Source organism: Natator depressus, chromosome 5 (assembly GCF_965152275.1).
Source record: "Natator depressus isolate rNatDep1 chromosome 5, rNatDep2.hap1, whole genome shotgun sequence".
In the NCBI taxonomy this organism is placed as follows: Eukaryota; Metazoa; Chordata; order Testudines; family Cheloniidae; genus Natator; species Natator depressus.
In genome coordinates, this window is record NC_134238.1 from 128,651,147 (window position 1) to 128,671,933 (window position 20,787).

The 20,787-nt window shown below is 43.3% G+C and overlaps 1 protein-coding gene across 1 annotated transcript; it reads right to left on the reverse strand.

The window, feature by feature from the left end:
* Nucleotides 1-2,454: 2,454 nt before the first annotated feature.
* Nucleotides 2,455-18,817, reverse strand: FNTA (farnesyltransferase, CAAX box, subunit alpha). The gene is made up of 9 exons (XM_074953634.1): nucleotides 18,656-18,817; nucleotides 17,849-17,934; nucleotides 16,725-16,839; nucleotides 15,777-15,881; nucleotides 12,293-12,419; nucleotides 10,833-10,981; nucleotides 7,135-7,197; nucleotides 5,768-5,939; nucleotides 2,455-3,170 (listed from the first exon to the last, which is right to left on the reverse strand). Exons 1-9 carry the CDS (start codon nucleotides 18,754-18,756, stop codon nucleotides 3,042-3,044), a joined length of 1,047 nt encoding a protein of 348 aa, XP_074809735.1. The 5' UTR covers nucleotides 18,757-18,817; the 3' UTR covers nucleotides 2,455-3,041.
* Nucleotides 18,818-20,787: the final 1,970 nt, after the last annotated feature.

Here is a 20,787-nt window from a genome sequence, read left to right on the forward strand (position 1 = left end):
ACACTCGTTGCTTGTCTATAGGGGAAATTTACCAGTATAATTATACCTCTATAATTTATACTGGTATAACTCCCTGTGTAGACACTTATTCTAGAAAGAGTATCTTTTTCCAGTTTAGTTTATACTAGAATCAGAATGACCATATGGGAAGTTATACCAGTGTAATTAGGCTCATGGTAAATTTCTCTCTGTAGTAAAGCCCTGAGTGGCTGATCAGTTTCCTGTTTCATTTGATTATAGGCAGAGGGGGTAGCAACACATATAGCAAAGGTTACCCCATGCATGGTAAGACCCTATTTTAGTTGCTTATCACTTTGTCAAGCTAATTGTTGGGGTTGAAATTACCTAGTGCAGGTATCTGTGTCAGGCTGATTTTTTTAAGTTCCAGTTAAAATTAAGCAGTTTGAGAACAAGATTAGGGAAAAATACATTGTTTTGCCCATGTTAAAAGAAGTAACAAGTTCAAGATGTGTTAGCCTCAGTCCCTTGAACAAGTGCAGAGCTTTGTTTACTGCTGTCTATAGGTCTATCTTATGAAATTCAAAGGAGTACAGTCATCCAGGAAGGGAAAGACTGACTGACTCCCAGCTGTCTCAGGTAGGGTACTCTCACTGAGAGCACCTTCCTGAACACGGGAGGGTTTCAACAGGCCACATAGGAGCACTCTGTATGGATAGTGTTCTTGGCTGATCCAGTCACCTCTTACCTTCTCCTTGATAGGCAGTTCAGTCTATTTAGCTTCAGGCAAGTTTTCCAGACCTTTAATCATTCTTGTATCTCTTTTCTGAACTCCCTCCAGTTTTTCAACACACCCTGTGAAGTGTAAACATCAAAACTGGACACAATAGTCTGGGAGAGTGCTCATCAGTACCATACAGAAATAATATCACTTCTGTGCTCACATGTGCTATGCAGCTGTTCATACAGCCAAGGATTGCATTAGACAATAGCTCATGTATGTGTACACAAGTATTTGTTTTCCTGAATTGATAGAGAAAAATACATGACTTGCCTTGAAGAGCCTGGACTTACTCATGCCCTGGTAATTTTCCGCATTTATTCTGTAGTTTAATTATGGTTGGAAATTGTTTAACTGCCAGTAGAAGGTAAAAGTTTTAAATCTGTGATGGAACATCAAGCTCAATGGAAATACTTGCATATAAAGTCTCTCTGACACTGTAGTTTTTCAGAATAATTTGATTTCAGGGACCCTCTCAGATTCCTATTAAACTTATTTTTCAACAGAGGGGAAAAATACATTAAAAAGCATTTATTAAAATAAAATTTAAATACAAAGTTTATTGCCCCCTAAAAAGCTCTCAAATTTGGAGACTATAAATTTAATAAAATCATAGAACAAATTTTGTCTTGCATGCTAAAAATTGTTTAAGTTATAGGAGAAATACCAATAGTTATTTGGATACTTGTGCCTATCTGTAAAGTACAGTATGTGTTTCACTGATTTCATGGCACACAAGGCCTTCGTCTGATATACATCTGGTGTTAACTCCATTGTTTTACTATTGCAAACAACAGAACAATTAGTGAAAGGTAAGACAGATTTTAGATTCCTCTAAATTACTACACAAATCTTTAGCTGTTCTGCACTTCAGTTGCATTGTATTTTTTCAGCTGGTAGGGGAATGGTTGTTTTGTAGGGCTGAATCGTAAGTGTGGAGGAAGGGTAAAGGAGGAACAGGTCTGGGTATTTTTCTGCAGGAAGGCCACCAACAAGAACATTTCTTCAGCCCATCCAGATCTAGTTAAGGTAAGAGCTACACTATGTTGAATATATTTGTTTTGATCTCTGATGCAAAATTGCTTCTCCATTTGCCTCAAAGCTGAGGTTGGGTGAAGCTGGAGGAAAAAACCCCAGACGTTTTGAAATGAAGATGGGTCTGGATGTTCCACTGAGAGGTTGGCTCTCTGAGTTCAAGGTACTCACCACTGTTGCCATCCCATACAAATAACTCAAGGCTGCTCTTTACGTCAAGTATGATGAAAGCTCCCCGCTGCTGTCTGGATCAGAATGCTCCAAGGCACAAGATGCATTAAAGCAATATGGGAGTTTAAAACTCCTAACCCAGGGACTGACACCTAAAAAGCACCTTAAAGACTAACAGATTTATTTGGGCATAAGCTTTCGTGGGTAAAAAACCCACTTTTTCAGATGCCTGGAGTGAGAATTACAGATGCATCTGAAGAAGTGGGTTTTTTTACCCATGAAAGCTTATGCCCAAATAAATCTGTTAGTCTTTAAGGTGCCACCAGCCTCCTTGTTGCTTTTGTGGACAGACTAACACGGCTATCCCAACACTAAAAAGCATGTGTGTGCTGGAGTGTGTACCTGTCCGAGGCCCGTCTTTTAATTTATGGTAGGAGATGTTAATGACAGGAAGCATTGGCTTGGTGCTACAAGACATTGTGAAAAGAAGAGAGAAACGTGCTAAAACACATACGAGCACTTGAAATATATCTATGCTTTTATTACAAAATCAGGTTGTTAGCATTAGTTGGGTACAATAGCAGTTTTGTTGCTGCTGCAGAGCTGTTCTGGCCTATGGCAACAATTGCATTCCCTGCTTAAAGTAACTAAAATTAAGTTGCTTTATAACCATTACATACAAGTGATCTGCAATGAATCTTATAAGTACTGCATTAGGAAAAGGGGGGGCGTGGAGTGGATTAGGCTAGAGTGCGAGAAATTGATTCAGTGCCTTAAATAGCAGAGCATTATGTATTTCCTATTAAGAAATAAGTCCTTTATTTTGGCATACTTCAAGTAATTAAGTCTTAAATTCATTTTTGATCTACCTATAGCTATTGTCAGTAGCAGCAGTGACCCAAGGGGATTGTGTTATATTGAACACTTCGCACTCAGTTCCTGTTAAAAGCAACACCTGTGCAGTGCACATAAAGTTACACCACACTCAGGCAGAGGGGAATAGTACATCTAAGCTTATACTACTGGCTTGTGCCCCTCTACTTGGAGTTCCTTTATAAGTATCTTCGAGCTTGACACCATCTTCTGCCACTTGCAGTTACTGCTGCTGATCTGTCCACAAGTCTTGTTCAGTGCCTGTGCTGTGCTTGTTCTGAAGGGACCTTCCAATATACTTCCAATATTCCTTTCGGATTGTGTCTTTTTCATTAGCCAGAATGTCACATAACTAAGAAGGAAAAGTTACAAAGTTGCCATATATTAAACCAAAAGCTTAACAGTCCTTAAAAAACACACATTAAGCACGGCCTTCTCTTCAGCGAGCAAAGCATGGTTTTTCATGCACAAGTTTTGCACTAGTATCCAGACTTCTGGTAAATGCATCTTCCTAAAAGCAAATCAATTATCTCTATAGTTTATGCCAACAGGGCCAGATTAACTCTCCTGTGGGCCCGGGACTATTAGATTTTGTGGGGTGCCTGGGGGCTCGGAGTACAGGAAGGGGCTCAGGGCTGGGGCAGGGGATTAGGGTGTGAGAGGGGGTGCAGCTTTAGCTGGGGGGTGGGGCCAGAGATGGCACAGGGAGTTGGGGTGTGGCAGGAGGTTCAGGGTGCAGGCTCTGGGTGGGAGTTTGGGTGCGGGGGGTGGGGGTGCTAAGGGCTGGGATGCAGGCTCCAGCCCGGAGGCACTTACCTTGGGCGGCTCCTGGTCAGCGGTGCAGCAGAGCTAAGGCAGGATCTTCTCTGCTCTGCTCCCCAGCATGTCCAGTCCCTAGATGCGGGGGCCAGGCTGCTCTGTGCAGTGCCTGCAGGCGCTGCCCCCACAGCTCCCAGCCAATGGGAGCTGCAGAGCCGGCCCTGGGGGCAGTGTGCAGAGATTCCCTGAACACCCATTGCCTAGGGGCCGCAGCGGCATGCCGGTGACCCGGTGCTCGTGGCTCCAGCCTCACCGGGGTTGGGGGGCGGGAAGCGTGCAAGGCTCAGGGGCCAGATGAAAAGCAGTGGGCTGCACCTGGCCTGCAGGGCCCCCCTTAGCCCGAGGCCCTGGGCTGCAGCCCCTAAAGCCCCTGCATTAGTCCGGCCCTGGATGCCAAACAGAAGTTTGTCTCCTGTGACTCTCCAGTCCTAGATTAAATCTTCCCCTGACCACCTTACATGACATCTGGATATTTTGCTCCATCCTCTGGGTATAAATATTGCCCTTCAAATGTTCCATTCAGTTCTTTTTGTTAAGCAGAACACTACGTCTTGTTTGATGAGCCAGAGCTCGGTACCACCAACTTCAAGCCCCACGTATATTAAAGAACCAATGCTTAGCAGAACAGTGCTGACACTTAAGAGGCATGAAATTTTAAGGCATCAAGGCAAATTTTGGTGCTGGTGGACTGTGAAGGATGAATGGTATAAAGCCATGGTATGCCCACATCTTGAATACTACATGCAGATCTGGTTGCCCCATCTCAAAAAAGGTACATTAGAATTGGAAAAGGCTTAGAAAAGGGCAACAAAAAGGATTAGGGGTATGGAACAGCTTCCATATGAGGAGAGAGTAATAAGACTGGGACTTTTCAGCTTGGAAAAGAGACGACTAAGGGGGGATATGACAGAGGTCTATAAAATCATGACTGGTGTGGAGAAAGTAAATAAGGAAGTGTTATTTACTCCTCCTCATAACACAAGAACAAGGGGGGGGGGGGGGAAGGATAGCTCAGTGGTTTGAGCACTGGCCTGCTAAACCCAGGGTTGTGAGTTCAATCCTTGAGGGGGCCATTTAGGGATCTGGGCCAAAAATTGGGGATTGGCCCTGCTTTGAGCAGGGGGTTGGACTAGATGACCTACTAAGGTCCCTTCCAACCCTGATATTCTAGGATTCTATGAAGAACAAGGGGTCACCAAATGAAAATAGGCAGCAAGTTTAAAACCAATAAAAGGAAGGATTTCTTCACACAATGCACAGTCAACCTTTGGAACTCATTGTCAGAGGATGCTGTGAAGGCCAAGACTATAACGGTTCAAAAAAGAACCGGATAAATTCATGCAGAACAGGTCCCTCAATCTACCTCATGCTAAATTCCACTACTGTTACCCTCATAGGTTTTAAAAAAGCTCTTTAAGAACCACATTGAGTTCTGCTCTACCAGTCTTGTGGACCACAAAGCTAAAGGATTCTCCCTATACATATCAGTTATTTTGAGGATAAGAGCCCTCTGCTAAACTAGGTAGAGGGAAGTAAGAGCATGTTAGGAACTTACACAAAGGTGTTTTTAAAAAACAAAAAAACCTGTTCTTTCAGCAATTTGAAGGCTCATTTATTTTCTTTACTTATTAGCATTTCCTCCTTTTCTTGCGTGTAATGTTTGGGATCTTTCTGCTTTTTGCTTCTGTCAGGTGAAGCAGAGGTGGCCTCTGTTGCTGGCAAGCTACTATGGAAATTCTTGCATACGGACTGATTGACACTAAGAGGCCATGGATTCACATACTGTACGATTATTAAGAACAGGACACTGCTAATGGAAGTCAAATGCCTTCTGAGTGCAGGGAAAAAACAACTCACCAACATCCCTGAACTTCTGAGTGGCTAAGAGGATTTCTCTTCAGTATAATGAGAAGTAGTAGACGGATAGTGCACACTAACAATTTGTTAACCACAGTGCACAGTAATGGAAACTACTACTTAATGCCGTCATCTCCAATAACTGTGCAATTAATGTACAACTCTATTTTACAAGAGAGCTTTTCCATTAAAATAATCCAGCCTTTGCTCTGTGTGGTAACAGATTCAGCGAGACAAACTCCCTGCGGTAGAGAAAGTGAGCTGTCAACTTACCTCTAATGCTTTGTTTAGTGTTTCTTCCTTGTCCTCACACTGGTTTTCTAGCATGTCTTCATATATATCCACAAGGAAGGCAATCAGATAGGGAGAACTGTGGCTTGGCTGTAAATTCAGCAGTTGCTCTAATAGATTTTGATATTTGGAAAGACCATGATCCTGCAGAATCCTAAAACAGAGATTAGTAAGTACTGCTGGCAGCTTTGACAAAGAATTAAGCAAGTTTTGGCTTTGATAGATTGATCTGAAGATTTTAATCTAACAGGAGCTATAAATATAAAAGAGGCAGAGGGTAATAGATGTAGTTCAATATAGCAACAAGTCAGCATTGCTGTAGCAGTGGTTTTCAACCTTTTTTCATTTGCAGACTCCTAGAATAGAGGTGCAGACCCCTTTGGAAATCTTAGGCAGTCTGCAGACCCCCGGGGCCCACAAGTTGAAAACCACTGCTGTAGTAAGCTATTGATGAACATCTCAAGTGCACAGTGAGACACGAGGCAGGGTGCATTTAACCAACAACCTCCTAATGCATAGCTGGTGTAGCCTAATACATTCATTTCCCGCCCCTTTTTGTTTTTTAAAGTCAACTTTTGGTGGTTTTATGCCACATATCCTTCCATTATTAAGTATGGCTCACAGCGAGATGAGCAAGATCAAGCAAAAAGGTTATAAACTGCTTTCCTCTACTACTATGAAAATATTTTAAGTTGTTGGGACTCTGAACTCAGTTTCTTAAACTGAATGTTTCAGCACAGCTAGGAAGGAGAGGTGGAAAGTGTGTGTGAGAGAGATGACTGGAGCAGGGTGGCACTATATAATGCAGAACTCTTAACCCTTCAAGGTCAGGGGAAAGTCCTTTTCTCTTTACTGCATCTTGACTCTAGTCAACGAACTAATGGCGCTTTCATTTCTCTTTCTGAGTTCTGTACTATCAAAGACTTTTCATTTCTGTACAAAGCACCATCTTGTGTTTTGCAGGGGGGCTAGCACACTGTCAGCACTCCATGAATAAAAATAATGTATATGGTATTTTAAATACTTAAGACTTTTTTTTTTGGATCCAGTAAATAGAAGCAACCTGCTGCGCACTTTCAAATGTGACCAGTATTGACGATCCCCTGCCAAAGCTACCCAATCAGTAATTATACGGAAAGTGGGCCAGGAGATTAGGTTACTATATTAGCCCTTAAAGTGGGTATAACCTCAGGCTTATCTGTATCATTGCTTTTCAGTTGTTCCCTCAGAGCTGTAAACACGTCTAGGCATGAAACATTCAATGTGAAATGGCCTGCAAGTAACACCAACCTGCAACAATCCCCCTTACCAGAAGCCCTCACCCCACAGATATGAAATACAAGTCTCACCCTTTTAGATAGTTCCATGCACTTTCATTATGTGGCACTGTCTTGATCATTTCTAGAGTGTACCTGTGAGGGAAAACATGGGTTACACTTCTGTCAGAGGTCAATGAGCCAAAAAGAGAAACATGTTTTCTTTACCCAGACTCAGATTTCCTTTGCAGCCTCCTCCCCATCTCACTGGTCTCACCCTCCTCTGCATAAGCTTTTTAAAATACAGACTAAAGCAGACATTTTGCTGATCATCTCAGATGGTGGCATAAAATACAACTGCCATGCAACTTAGCTGCAGTTGTCATGACAGGGCAAGCCACTGCAGGATAGCGGTTATGTGCCCGGAGGCACTTACCTTCAATTTACAATATATGAATTCCTACAATTATTTTGTAGTTTATTTCAGGAGAGGGTAACTCTCCCACATAGTATGACATAATAAGCCTATAGCAGAATATGCAATTTGATGGTATGTTGAAGAGGGGCACATGCTAGGACTGCAGAATCCACAGATGCCGGATTCCATTTCTTTGTGTGCATCCACAGCACTTTTTGCAAAACTCCACTTACAAGGCCAATCAGTTGCACCTGTGCAAACTCACTGGAGGCATATAGCACCGGTGCCAATGAGGACATGGGCTGTTCCTTCCTAGTTCAGTGGCAGAGTTAAAGTGAAGAGAAGGAGCAGAGATGCAGCTTCTTCAAGCACACGGTCAGGAGGGTCATCCACCAAGCAGAGTATTAAAGAAAATGGCATGTTTCCAGCTCTACCAAAAAAAAAAAAGCCTTCACGTTCCTCTCCCTCCACTAAATCCCCAAGCAGTGAGACTCATTTCCAGAAACGGGTGAGAGCAATGAGCAGTTTTGCAACCAGTTTTCAATCTCAAAATATTTGAACCTTCTCGCCCTTCTGGAGCAGCCTTTTTACAATCACTAGCAGAGGAACAGAGCTTACCGCCGCCATAAGAAATCTTGGCAACAGCGGGTAGGCTAAGGTCTATGCTGAAATCTAGAAAGATTAACCCTTCAAGTCTGGTTCTGGAGTAGGAGTCAGATTAAACTTGTCAATTTGAGTTCTGAACACAGGGTCATCCTTCACAAATAGATCTAAGAAGGTGTCCAATCCCTAGCTCTGGAGAATTAATCTGGAAATGCCTAGTCTCACAGGCATAGAAGTGGTACAGATTCAGTAACATTCAAGAAAGAGCTATCTACTGTGAGAAAACAAAAATGAATGTTTTTTTCTTATTGCTTTCATTTAAAGTCTTTCAACCCTCTTGATGAACGCCCAGTTGGACTGCTTCAAGGGCTTAGGATGTGCTCTGAAGAGGCACTGGGTCATTCCATGCAGAGTGAACGGATTGAAATAAACATTATTTCTATCACCAATTTTAATTATGAATTAAATCAGAAAGAAGGAAACCTTCATTTTAATTTTGTTTTGCATTTGTACTTTTTACTTATTTCCCTAAAGAGGGGTTGATTCTCATTGGTTAGTAACCATTAAAATATATTGGATTTGCAACTAACTATAGCCTTTGCACTAGATTTGATATTTGTTTTTGCTAACCAGGAGGATACACTGTATCTATACACACTTAATTATACAACTTAACATACAGGTAATTTTAATTTTTTTATGTTAGAACATGGTGAACGACTAACTTCTTATTTACTAAACTAATTTTTCATTCATGGTGTGTGTCAAGCTCTATTTGGATGGCAGTAGGAATTCTTTTAGAATTGTTTTTCCACTAATTAAATATAATTACCTTAAATTTGCTAGATACATAATAAAAAAGTTAAGTTTATCAAAACTTGTTTTGTATTTAAAAATAAACTAATTTATTAACCAAAGGAAGTATTCTCTATAGTTAGTCAATCGAACTGATTGTTTCTGGTCAACCTGTCCTTCAAGATTTTAGAACTAGTACATCTCCTCCTCTCACCCCTAGTTTTTGTTCATAGACCGGAAGAGCTTTCCTGCTTTTTCAACGCCCAGTCGCTTTTCTAAATGAGCTAGTCATTGAGCTGAACTAGTTGAAAAAACTGAAAAGACAATATTCCCTGTGCACTTGCAGAAGTAGCTATTTCTACCTAAGGCTGCTTTAGGCCTCAAACGCCGGTTTCAGGTGCTCAGTCAGCGACTTCTCTCAGTTCAGTGGTCTGACTTTCTTTAAAACTTCAGCAGCAAACATTCTACTTGAATTTTTTGTTTAATCGATGTAAATGATTTTAATAGATTATACTAAGTCTAGACCTTAGTGTAGGATGCCAATTTCAAATATTTTTTCTTTTAAAAAATAAACCTATTTAAATAAAAAATCTGGGTTTTTTTTGTTTTTAAAAACACCCAGATTTTTATCCAAAATATTTCCTTATTGTAATGTGCTTAGTTTAGGCAGAAAGAACTTTTTTTTTTAAAAAAAAATAACTGTTAGCCCAGTCTTCTCCCTTGGGATCTGAAACTCAAGCTGGTGCTTTCCTTCTTGCATCATCTTCAGTAATAAACATTTCTGAAAACCAAAGCAGGCCCTCAGTTACACCAGTGCTATTTCTGAAGAGATTCCAAAGTTGAGGGGCCCTCATATCCAGAAACTCACTGCTTTATACTGGGGGCTCCAGCCCAAGCATCTGTGCTGATCAATCTCACGGCAGTACTGCATGGGGAGAGATGTGTTTTCTCAAGCAGATGGGGCCCTAGCTAATAATGTGCTTTATAGGTCAGTACCAAAACCTTAAATTCTACCCAGAAATCAATAGGCAGCCAGCGCAGATCATGGAGCACTGTCAGAATATGCTTGCAGCAGGATATTTAGCTTAAACTAGCAGGCTGCCAAATATTGTACCAACTTCTGTTTCCAGATGGGTTCAATACATAGTTCCATATAAACTGCCCGGCAGTAATGTAACCTGGAGGTGACAAAGGCATGGAAAGCAGTAGTAAGGTCTGCATCAAGAAACAGGTTCTACCTGTTGGACTCCCACAAAAGCCATCCTGGCTATTGCTGATCTCTGATCAGCCAGTGGCAGCTGAGAATCTAATAAGTCCCCTAAGTTGCAAACTTGAACAAACAAAACCCAAAAGGACAGATATCACCATCCATTTTTCTGCTTTTTTCTCATGACCAACCTCACCTCGCCTGAGCCTTAGCCACCTAGTTCTCATTCATGCCCCAATCTCAACCAAGCACTAGGTGCATCCATTGACCGCTTTACTCTGGTCAGAGGAAATGGAGCCAAAGCTGAGTGTCATCCACATACTTAGGATACTGCAATCCATATCACTACACTAACCCTCCCAATAGATCCAGATACACATTCGACAAGAGGGGACACAAGATGGAACCCTTCATAAGTGCTCTGGGGGAGGAAAAGAAGTTACCCACTATCAACCTTTCAGAATGCTCAGCAAGTAAGAGAGCTACTCAAGATCGGCTTCTCCAACTCAAACGTAGCTTGCAGACAAGTCATCACCTCATTATCAATGGTATCAAAAGGCATCTGATAGATCTAACATGAGCATGGATGCTTGATCTCCTGATTATTGTTCAAAATCTTCTACCAATGCCAGCAGTGTAGCTTTTATTCTGTACTCAGAGAAAGGTCAAGGGGAGCTGAAGCCTCTGAAGCATTCAAGAGCATGCCTCACTTCTTTTGCCTATGAGAAATGGAGGGCACCAAATGTAATTGTGCACAGCATTACTAACTGGACTTCTCTCTCTAGAACAGCAGGATCGTTGTAGCCTGTGGTGTTGGAAATTACAAAGTATCTTTGGTTCCAGACAGAGTTGTTTCTCACATCCTCTTTCAGAAGCTGGTCTACATACTCCAGTTCATTATCCCAGAGTTTGAACTCCTACAATGGTGAGAAGAAAAAAACAAAATAAAAAAACTCACATTTAAACACGTTTTAACAAATTCTAGTTACTTCCTTCTTCATTTGAAGAATTCCAACCTAACTTCTCTCACATTGGACCCCAAGATTAGACCTACTTGAAGAAATCAATGTAGTAAATTGTGAAATTAGTTAATTTTGGGGAAAAACAGGAGGTATAATGGCAAGTGTTAGGCAACCCTCATTATATAGAGAGGGGGTTCTCAGGACAAATTTTTTGATGGCCTCAAAGTGAAGCCATAAACTCTTGCTGGTGGTCACTCTCACACTTTTTCCTAAAATACTTAGCTAGCTTTAGGAAAAACAAATAAATATGCACATATACAGATTCAGATCATTGTAATTTATTTATTGCTAGCTACTAAGTCTTTTGTGAAAAGTGATATTAAAAATAAAAGTATCACTTACTCAGCCCCAGCAAGCCTGGGGACAAATTAAGCTCTGGCTATGGGGGGGGGGGGAGGAGGGGAGAGCAGGCAGGGTCAGCTATACCGTTTTTGCCGCCCCAAGCACTGAAAAAACCTGTTGCCGCCGAATTGCCGCCGCAGCCAGCAGGAGAGAGAGAAGCTGCTGCCAAATTGCCGCCGCGGCTGGAGGAATGGAGAAGCTGCTGCCAAATTGCCACTGCCATGGAAACTCTTCTGCCCTTTCTGACTGCTGCCCCAAGCATCTGCTTGGAACGCTGGTGCCTGGAGCCGGCCCTGGGGGCAGGATAGGCAGTAGGAGCCAGGGGCAATTGGGGGCAGTTCAGGGGGAGACAATGGGGGGCCAGAGTCCAAAGCCTCCTGGCTGGGAGATGGGGATGGAGCCTGAAGCTGTGTGACCGCAGCCTGCTGCTCCACCGCCCCAGGGAAGCTGGGAAACTCACTGGCTGCCTGCTCCTCCAGCTTTGTGCCCCAGCTGTGTCCAGAGGGGCAGCAGACACCACCACAGTGGTGCATCCAGGAGCAACATGTAGGGGAGGGGCCACTGCTTTTACCCCATCCCCACCCCAATCACAGCCCCAGAGGCTGTGGCCACAAGAAAAGCAGCTGGTGGCTGCATCTGAGAAATGCTGATATAGAGGGTGCTACTAGTGCTTCCTGTAACAAAAGGCACAAAGGCAAGCAGCCAGCAGCAAATTTTGAACTGGTTAATTCTGAGTTCACACCCACTTAATTGTTTTCACTCCATCTACACAAGTCAGTATGTAAAGTTCCATTTAAGAAACAAACCTCTACAATTTTGGGAGGATTCTCCCTACAGAGAAAGCAACAGACCTGGATACAATACCTGAATAACCCACTGTCTGTGCTGCCAAGCATGGTAATTCTTGGCATCCTGGTTAAGAATTTCAGCTATAAACTCAAGCTCTTGAGATGGATCCTTCAGCCACTCTACCAACACCCGTCTGTGGTGCCTAAAGTACAAGAATTTAAAAAGCTTTCCTTCCAATATTTGCTTGACCATTAGACTTTATTAAAATACCACCTGATTACAATACTTACCAGGACAAACACAAAACACCAAGACACCAACCCATCACCAGAGTAGTACTTTTTAAAAGAACCATGAAACATTTCACCTAGCTTTTCTAGGGATTGCTATAGTGTAAACTTGCAACAAGAAAATGCCAGAAATGTATCTACATATTAGTACATAACCTCTTAAAGAAGGATAATTGCTATGTTTCACATGCTTGAGAAGTGGGTGAGAAAAGCCACACAGAATGAGGGTATAATCATTTAAATAGAACTGAGTTTGAGTACACAAGATGGGTCATGCTTGAGACAGTATCACACTTAGAAACTTGCCAGATCGCCAACAAGTGATTTTCACGGTTAGACCCATCGTTCGAATAGAAACCCCCCTAAAAACCTAACAATTTTTCCCCTATGAACACTGAAGTTCTCTATCACTTATTTTTTTCAAAATATTTTCCCCATCTATTTTACATTGTCATTTGTCACTGAATTTAGAATGCCTTCCTAAGCTTTCAGATTCAGTGTGTTCCAGTACACATGAAAACCTGCCCATAGTCACTCCCAGCTTCTAAAGTAAGTGTTGTAAACATTCTATTAATGCCTTATTTGTCCCACCACTTCATTTCTAGGAAACTGGAGCAAGGACACGAGTACTAATTTCAAATCAAAGTTTCTCAAATGTCAGAAAGCAGAGCCAGTCAGAACCTTTGCAAGGATCACCCCAGCATAAATTCTTCAGTTCAATTCTTTGGCCTCTGTCAGGCAGCGAACAACATTTCGGATACTCCTATTACTCTGTAGCTCCAATATGGCTTTTCCTTTTCTTGGGAGCCAGCGTTTAGATTTCAGAGGCCTCTTCATGGCAACATTTACTACCCTTTGGGTCAGGGTTGGCAGAGGTGACACCCAATTAGTTTCTTGCTGCTTGCTCAGGCATTCATATTAGTGGTCTGTCTCCAGCTAAAGATGAGAGCACAAAAGCTTGCAAATGTTCTGCTTGCTCCTGCAACCTGTCCTCCTCTGTATCTGAGGACAGAGGTGCCAGTGAGACCCTAATTTATCCAATCTTTGTCAGCTGTCAGTTTCAGAGGCTAAAAAGAATGGGCAGATGGACTTCCTCCACAACAAATATGCTATTCGAGCAGCATACAAGCTTCTCCTTCCCACACCACTCAAATGGAGGGAAGCAGCAGGTGCAGACTATCAGAAAATCTCAGGAAAAGAGTGGGCAAATAAAATGACCATGGGTTTCAACTCCTGTTTCCAAGGGATTGGCTAGCTGTCTTCCTTTATACATCTCTCCAGCTATTCTTGGCTCTTTTTCCAGTCAGCTCAGACACTTCCACCCAAAGTCATCCTGGGCTGAGGAGCAGGATTCATTAATTACCTTTGCTCTTTTCCAGAGGCCACTCCTCAGTCAGAGAAACATCTTCTAGTCATACCAGACAACTCCTTGACCACAGCACATCTGAAAAGGGAGGCACCAGAAACTCGTCTCCACAAACATGACCTGTTTCCTTTTCAGTAGGCTCAGCTGCATCTTCTTTCACTCACTTGAGGAGGTTCACATCAAAGTATCACTAAACCTGGACAACCTTACTAGGTGGTGTAGCATCTCAAACATGTGCTCACATGTTAGTAGTCCTATGGGGAGTCCCAAAGTTTGATTCATTTGCATTAAAGCTCAATGCAAAGACTCATGGTTAATTTTCCAGGATGCAAGCACAAAAAACTAAGAGCAGTGGGTTCCTTGTCTTAACACTGGCCAAGGCACCTCACCTGTATTTTCCCTCTTCTTTCCTTTGTGGCTAAGGCTCGCCACAAAGTCTCTCTCTTTGGGCAGGTCTACACTACAGCCTAAGTTGATATAAACTTACATCACTCAAGGGTGTGAATATATAGCACTATAGCGTAGACTTGCCCTCAATTGAAATAGCCCTAAGCTGGTCGAGATACAGAGCTCCAGGAAGCACTCTACCGTGCCACAAAGTCCTAGGTTCTGGGGAAGATCTGCACAGTTCTACACTGAAAATTTGGTCACCCTGCATAAAGCTGGAATACATCACAGATACTCCCTATAAATAAAACCAAGGCTATAGGTCTGGCTCAGCCCTTAGAAACTCATCCTACAGCAATAAGAAGTGTCCTCAGTTCCCTGAACACAATAGGTCTCTCATCTTCATATCAATAATTCTCAAAGCAGTTGGCCAGTCCACCCAAATGTATGAAATACCCAAGAAGAAAACTCAGTTTGGTCTTTTGTGAGCTAAAGAGTAATCCCTTCAGGCCTGTGGATTCCTTGTATTTCCTCTATTAAAGTATCCATTTTAGTAATCACTCTGTCCAGGAAGGTATTGAGTGCTGGAAGCCCTTTCTATTGTATTTTTCCACAGAGTTTTGCAGATTTTGCCCAAATGAGCCTCTAGTATAAAATCTAGGGGCTAACCTGGCATTTTTTGTTCTAATCCAAAACTTCCACTAAGAATAAAGTTACAATTTAAATTCAAGGCCCTATGAACATGAATAAAACATATTGCTAATCTCCTGCCCTGTTTGGTGCTTTTCACCTTGGATGAAGTCTCATGAGACTAGAATAGCTGAAGGCCAGCATATCTGAAGCATTCAAAGCCTCTGGGAGGGTCAGCCAGCTTGTCCCCTGGTTTGTTCTGCAACGTGCTGACAATGGCTCTGCCCTAGACTGGAAGATCTGCAGACCAGCAACATAACTGTTCTGTAGGTTCTCTCTCCAGGCTTCCAGATAGTGGAAAGCTGAGACACTTTTTAGATGAGACACTTTGTATATTTATTTTACATGGTTGGAAACTGCTGTGATATGTAATTTATCTTTGGCAGACATATTTCTGTATACACTACTACCAGATACATCCACTCCTTGTTAGAATTCATAGCCAGAGCCTTTAGAGAACACAGTCATCCCTCTCCATTATTTCATTTGGGAGGATTTCTACAACAAAAAAAGCAACATCCAAGAGCTGCTGAAAGCTAAAAATTCTTCAGTTGTATTTTCTTTATTTTTGCTGTGTCAGAATAAGTCTGGCAGTTTTAAAACTTTTCAAATGCCTAACTACATTACTCAGTACTCCTAGCATTGGAGTAGAGAGTTATGGAGAACTCTGCCTGGGGGAAGTCCTGTTTAACATCTCTGAAACTGGCTCCATCCAAGGAGTAAGGGTGAATCCTTACCTCCCCACTTTTAGAACTGGCAGCCATGTCCATTTCTGAGGTGGTAAAAGGTAAGACAGTTTGTCTCTAGAAATCAAAAAGATTTTTACCAGACTTGGTAATTCTTTGGCTGGTCTTCAATGATAGCTGTAATATAGTTAATTTCCTCATGTAGGTCCTTTTTCAATGAATGCAGGAGGACTCTCCGGAAATGCCTAAAGAAAAATAAAATGCACACACCATTTAGGAGGTTTTTTTTTAAAAAGCTGGAGTAAATTCAGTTAAAAATACTTTAAGAATTAAACCAATTTTTAAGAACACAACTAATTCTGAAGACATATTCATTATTGGGTAGCTGGTAGTAACCAAAATAGGTAAGGTTATAAACATATTGCTATCCAAGATCTTAGCAACTTTAAGTTTCTACTGAAGACTTGTATACCCCATATCTGTTGCAATTTCACTGAACATAGTCTTCCTGATATGAAAATAACTGGTATAAATCAATGCAATCATATCAATAGGAAAAATACACAGGGAAGTATTTGACAGTACCTATTGGTTGAGAAATCTAATTCTGTGAATTCAGAAGGCCTTACAAGTTTAGTATTTACTTGAAAATTAAACTGGCGGGTATTGCAAAGGGGATTATAGAATTACTTCAGTAATATTTACTACAAAAAAAGTAGCAGCTAATATATTTAGCTATGATAAGAACTTCCTTTGAAACAAGCAGGAAATAGTTCCAGTCTTTTCACTAGGAATGTGTGTCATCAGAGAGACACTTTCAATATGATTTGTCATGTCATCTTAATCAGTGGTGGTTTTTAATGGCTAGGCCTAATCTTGTTGGAAAGTTTAGACTATCAGATAGCATTTCCCAGAAATTAGCGATACTGCATTAAAATCTTAATTTATGAGCCTGCTGCAGCTTTCCAATAATCCCCAGCCTCCCAGAAAGCAAGCAAGGCCAGTCATATTTTGAATAATACACTGCCAGGATAGTTGAAAGAGAAATCAGGTAATCTAACCAGCTAATTTTAATTACCATTACTTACCACACTGTGTAATTTGCAGCATTCAGTTCAATGGCATCCCCGGTTAGCTGAAAAGCTCTTTCACTCCTTTCATCCCGCTGCAGAACAGCCCGAAAGTAATCGTAGACATCTCTGACTGGATAGATGACAGTGTGTTACCCAAAACAACTAGAAGAAATCCCGAATAGAGGATTTAAGACTGGCAACCCATGGATGCTACTTTGTGTGTGTAAAATACTATTCCCTAAAACCCTGTTTGAAGGTGTTTGGGCCTAACAGTCTGCATACTGATACAATAGCACTGTTTACTAGAATCATTGTGGTGGGATGCTTTACATCTCTCATACTAGAAAACTCCCAAAACATCTTTCAACACATCATCTAGATAATGTCCAAAATAGTCATGAGCGCACTAGGAGTCATGCTATTTCTCTACATTCTTGAGATCCATTATTGCATTTTTCTCTAGGCCTAGCCACATCATCCTAATTGCTTGCATTACCTGGAATGTGGCCATCTACCAAGGAGTTTTAATACTTGCTTTATTTATTTAACAGACTTAATTCTATAAATTTTTAAAAGATCATTTCTAAAAATTTGAAAAGAAACAGGAGGGTTTTGTTTTTGTTTTTAAAAGCGTGGGCACTCCAGGATGTGAAGGTTGTAAAGCAGGCAAACATTATCCTTGGAACTCTGAGAAACCCAAGATTCTCCAGTCTCTAGAAAAATGCAAGTTTATGGAATTGTTCCTTTAAAAACAGGGACAGTATTAAGGCCATTTCCATGCTTCAGTTTTTTTAGTTTCAGTAATACCCAGTAATTTTGACAAAGTGAAATACTTAAGCTTTGTTCTAGGCTCAAGTTGGTTTACAAATAAATTCTCAAAAAACAAATGTGTATGGTAATTTTACCTGGTGTATTTACCATTTTAATATTAAATTCTCAACATTTAAAATTCACTTCTAGAGGACTACAGGAACCTTAAAACATGTTTTTATATAGTTACTAGCAGTGACACCCAGCACAAAAGCGTATATTATTGAAAACTAAACTCTAGCTTCAGTGGTGCGCCACTGACATATTACACAGATGTTTTCACCTTACCAAGGTTTAATTATACTTAAAATCCTTTTTTTTAAACTTACATTTTTCACTATAGATGATCTGAACCACAGGATTTGGCCCGTCATTTTGAGGTACTGGTTCAATGTCAGCCCATTCTTTTCTGTGCCTGTAAATTTACATTGTCTTTTCAGTGTTTTATTAGGAAAAACGACCCAAGCCACCCCCGAAAAAAACCACATGTATTCAGTTGTACCATTCTTCATAGTGGTCATGATACAGACATAAGTCACAGGGTAAGCCATATCCGCGGGTCATGTCCTAGCCTAGGACTATGTCCCATGATCTTGGAGGAACAAGGTGGGGGAGGTAATACCGTCTATTGACCAACTTCTACGGGTGAGAGAGAGACAAACTTTTTCGGCCACAAGCTGCGCTAGCTCAAAGGCCGAGCTCTCAACGCAGCTCAGCGTTTGGGCCAAGGCGGGTGACTCGGCCGGCCACCGCAGAACCCCGACGCCCGGCCAGGTGCGTTGGCGGCAGCCGCCGCCGCGAACGGCGCTTGCGGCGCGCCGTCAGCGCCCCGCCGCGGAGCGCTCTGTGCCTCCCTCCCCGCCGGAGGCTCTCTCCTTCCCCCGAGGGTCTCTCCCCTGGCTGGGCCGCCCCCTGCTGAGCGCTCTCCCCTGACTCCCCGCGCCGAGACCCGGCCAGACCCAGCGGGCCCCTTGCCCCCTCCGGCTGGGCGCGCTGCGCTGCCGCGGGAGCCCCCCGGCCCTGGCGGGCGGACCGGGGACCCGCCTCCGCCCCCCGGGACGGCCCGGGCCCCCGCGGAGCTGCTCCGATCTCCGGGGGAAGGCAGCGGGGCGACCCGGCCGGAGGGGGACCGCTACCTGTACAGGAGGTAGCCGCCCGGCTCCAGGGGCTCCCCATCCTCCGGCTCCGGCTCCAGGGGCTCCCCGTCCCGCGCCTCCGGGCCCGCCACCTCCGCCATCGCCGCAGCAGCCGGGAGAGGGCAGAGACGCTTCCGGGGACAGCTCCGCACACCATAGAGAGGAGACCGGGGCCAGCTAGAGAGTCTCCTCCAGGCGGTGCCCCGAGACTCGGCCCTTCCGGTTCCCCCCCCCGCCTCACAGAGCGGGGGGTGGGGCCGGTCCCCAGGCAGCGCGAGGCCGCTCGGCTCCTGGGCGCGGGGACAGCCCGGCTCAGGGCGGCCACCGCTGCTCTGCGGGTATAAAACATGGGCTCTTGCCAGCAACCACAAGGAAATGGAGGCCTCAGTGCAGAAAAGGCAATAAAATCGTGTTAAATACACGCGGAACAGCCTTCCAGTGGAGTCTCAGAGAAGCTATTCCTAGTGTCCCAATGGGAGGGGAGCCCCAGCTACCTAGGGAGGAAGGATGCGGGTCTTGTGATAAATGTGGAGACCCAAGTTCAGTTTTTGTGTGATTTTAGGAAAGTTGCATAGTCCGCCTGTGCCCCTGTTCCCCATCTGTAACATGGGGATAAGAGCAGTACCCTGCCTCACAGGGGGGTGATGATGCCAAACTTCCGTCGTGATTGCTGGACGCTTCAGCGATGGGGGCCGTGTCAGTTGATGGCTCATGGCTTTCCCCGAGGAGAAAGTGGTTTTTAAATCCCTCCCACTACCCAGAAGCCTGGACAGGGAAGTAGGGACAGCAGCATTTCAGGGGCCCAGGAAGACAGGGATGAGGTAGCAAGTGACCCCCAACAACAGCAAAACCCCAGTGGCAGCCAGTATAGCACACAGATACCCCCTGTAGTCTATCACTTCCAAGGGCGGAGCCAGGCCTTAGGAGGTCCCCAGCAGCAGCAGCCCCACGTCCCTCCTTACAAGGCTCCATAGCTGCTTGGCAGTGATGTTGATAGTGGGGGTGGAGCCAGACCTCTGGATTGGGGGGGTTCTAGGTGGCAGATGATGGTGCCTGGCGGGGTGGAGTTCTGGGGTAGCTGGGTGTGTAGGGCATTAGATGTAGTCCAGGCAGGGGTGGGCTGTGATGTCTGGGGATTGTTGTTCACTGGTGGTGTTCACTGGCTAGCGTGTGTGGATTGCTGGGGTGCATAGCATGCCAAGGGTTGTGCGTGTCTGTGCTGCGTCACCAGTGGAGTGGGACACTGTTCATTCAGAAGGGGTTCAAAGGGTTAATTCTAATGTTTGTAAAGCGTTTTGAGGTCCCTCAGTGAAAAGTGTTACAGAAATGCCAAATATTATTTTATAGTGAATTCAACCTACAGAAGGGAGATAAATGCTTGAGCACTGGGGAGAAGAGGCATTTAAGTATATTCCATATGAAGGCCGAAGCATAGTATAGGGTACCCAACTGGGAGCCAGGGACAGCAGGGCCTGATTCTCCATTGCCATGCACCTTGTGTGGTCATTTACACCAGTGCAAAGTGAGGTGGGTGTAAAATGCTACTTCACTTTGCACTCATATAAATGACAATACAAGGCGTAGCACAATGGAGACTCTGGGCCCTTGGTTCCATTCCAAGCTCTGCCACTGAACTAATGCACATCCTTGGTCAGATTACTTGTGCCTTTGTTTCCCCTCCCATTCTTCATCTGTCTTGTCTATTTAGGCTGCAAGTGCTCTGGCCATAGATTCTCTCTCACACTGGGTTTGTACAGCACATAGGACAATGGAGTGCTCATCTCAGTAGGTGCCTATAGGCATGACTGTAATACAAATAATATAATGTAGTAAGGGACTAACCAGTGTAATGTAAAGAAAGGCTGTTCTGAACTATAGGATTATGAATAGACACACAAAGAAAACAGAACAGCAAACAAAATGGGAGAGTGGATAACCTGAAATAGCTAAAATAATTGTTACAAAATGCAGCATATAAAATAATAAAACATGAACTCCAGAAAAACAAGAGATAAAAGTTATAGACAGCACTGAGAAAATGTAACATACCCTGGAAAAGAGTGATACAAGGGATGGAGAAAAATTTCCATCATGCAACTGACATGACACAGTCAAGAGAAATGGAACATAAC

Excerpts from the sequence above, each read along its gene's own strand:
- FNTA (XM_074953634.1), bottom strand. The coding sequence starts at position 18,756 with ATGGCGGAGGTGGCGGGCCCGGAGGCGCGGGACGGGGAGCCCCTGGAG. Across the intron at positions 15,882-16,724 it reads GCTGCAAATTACACAGTGTG|GCATTTCCGGAGAGTCCTCC; the intron begins GTAAGTAATGGT and ends ATTTTTCTTTAG. Across the intron at positions 12,420-15,776 it reads CCAAAGAATTACCAAGTCTG|GCACCACAGACGGGTGTTGG; the intron begins GTAAAAATCTTT and ends CTTGTACTTTAG.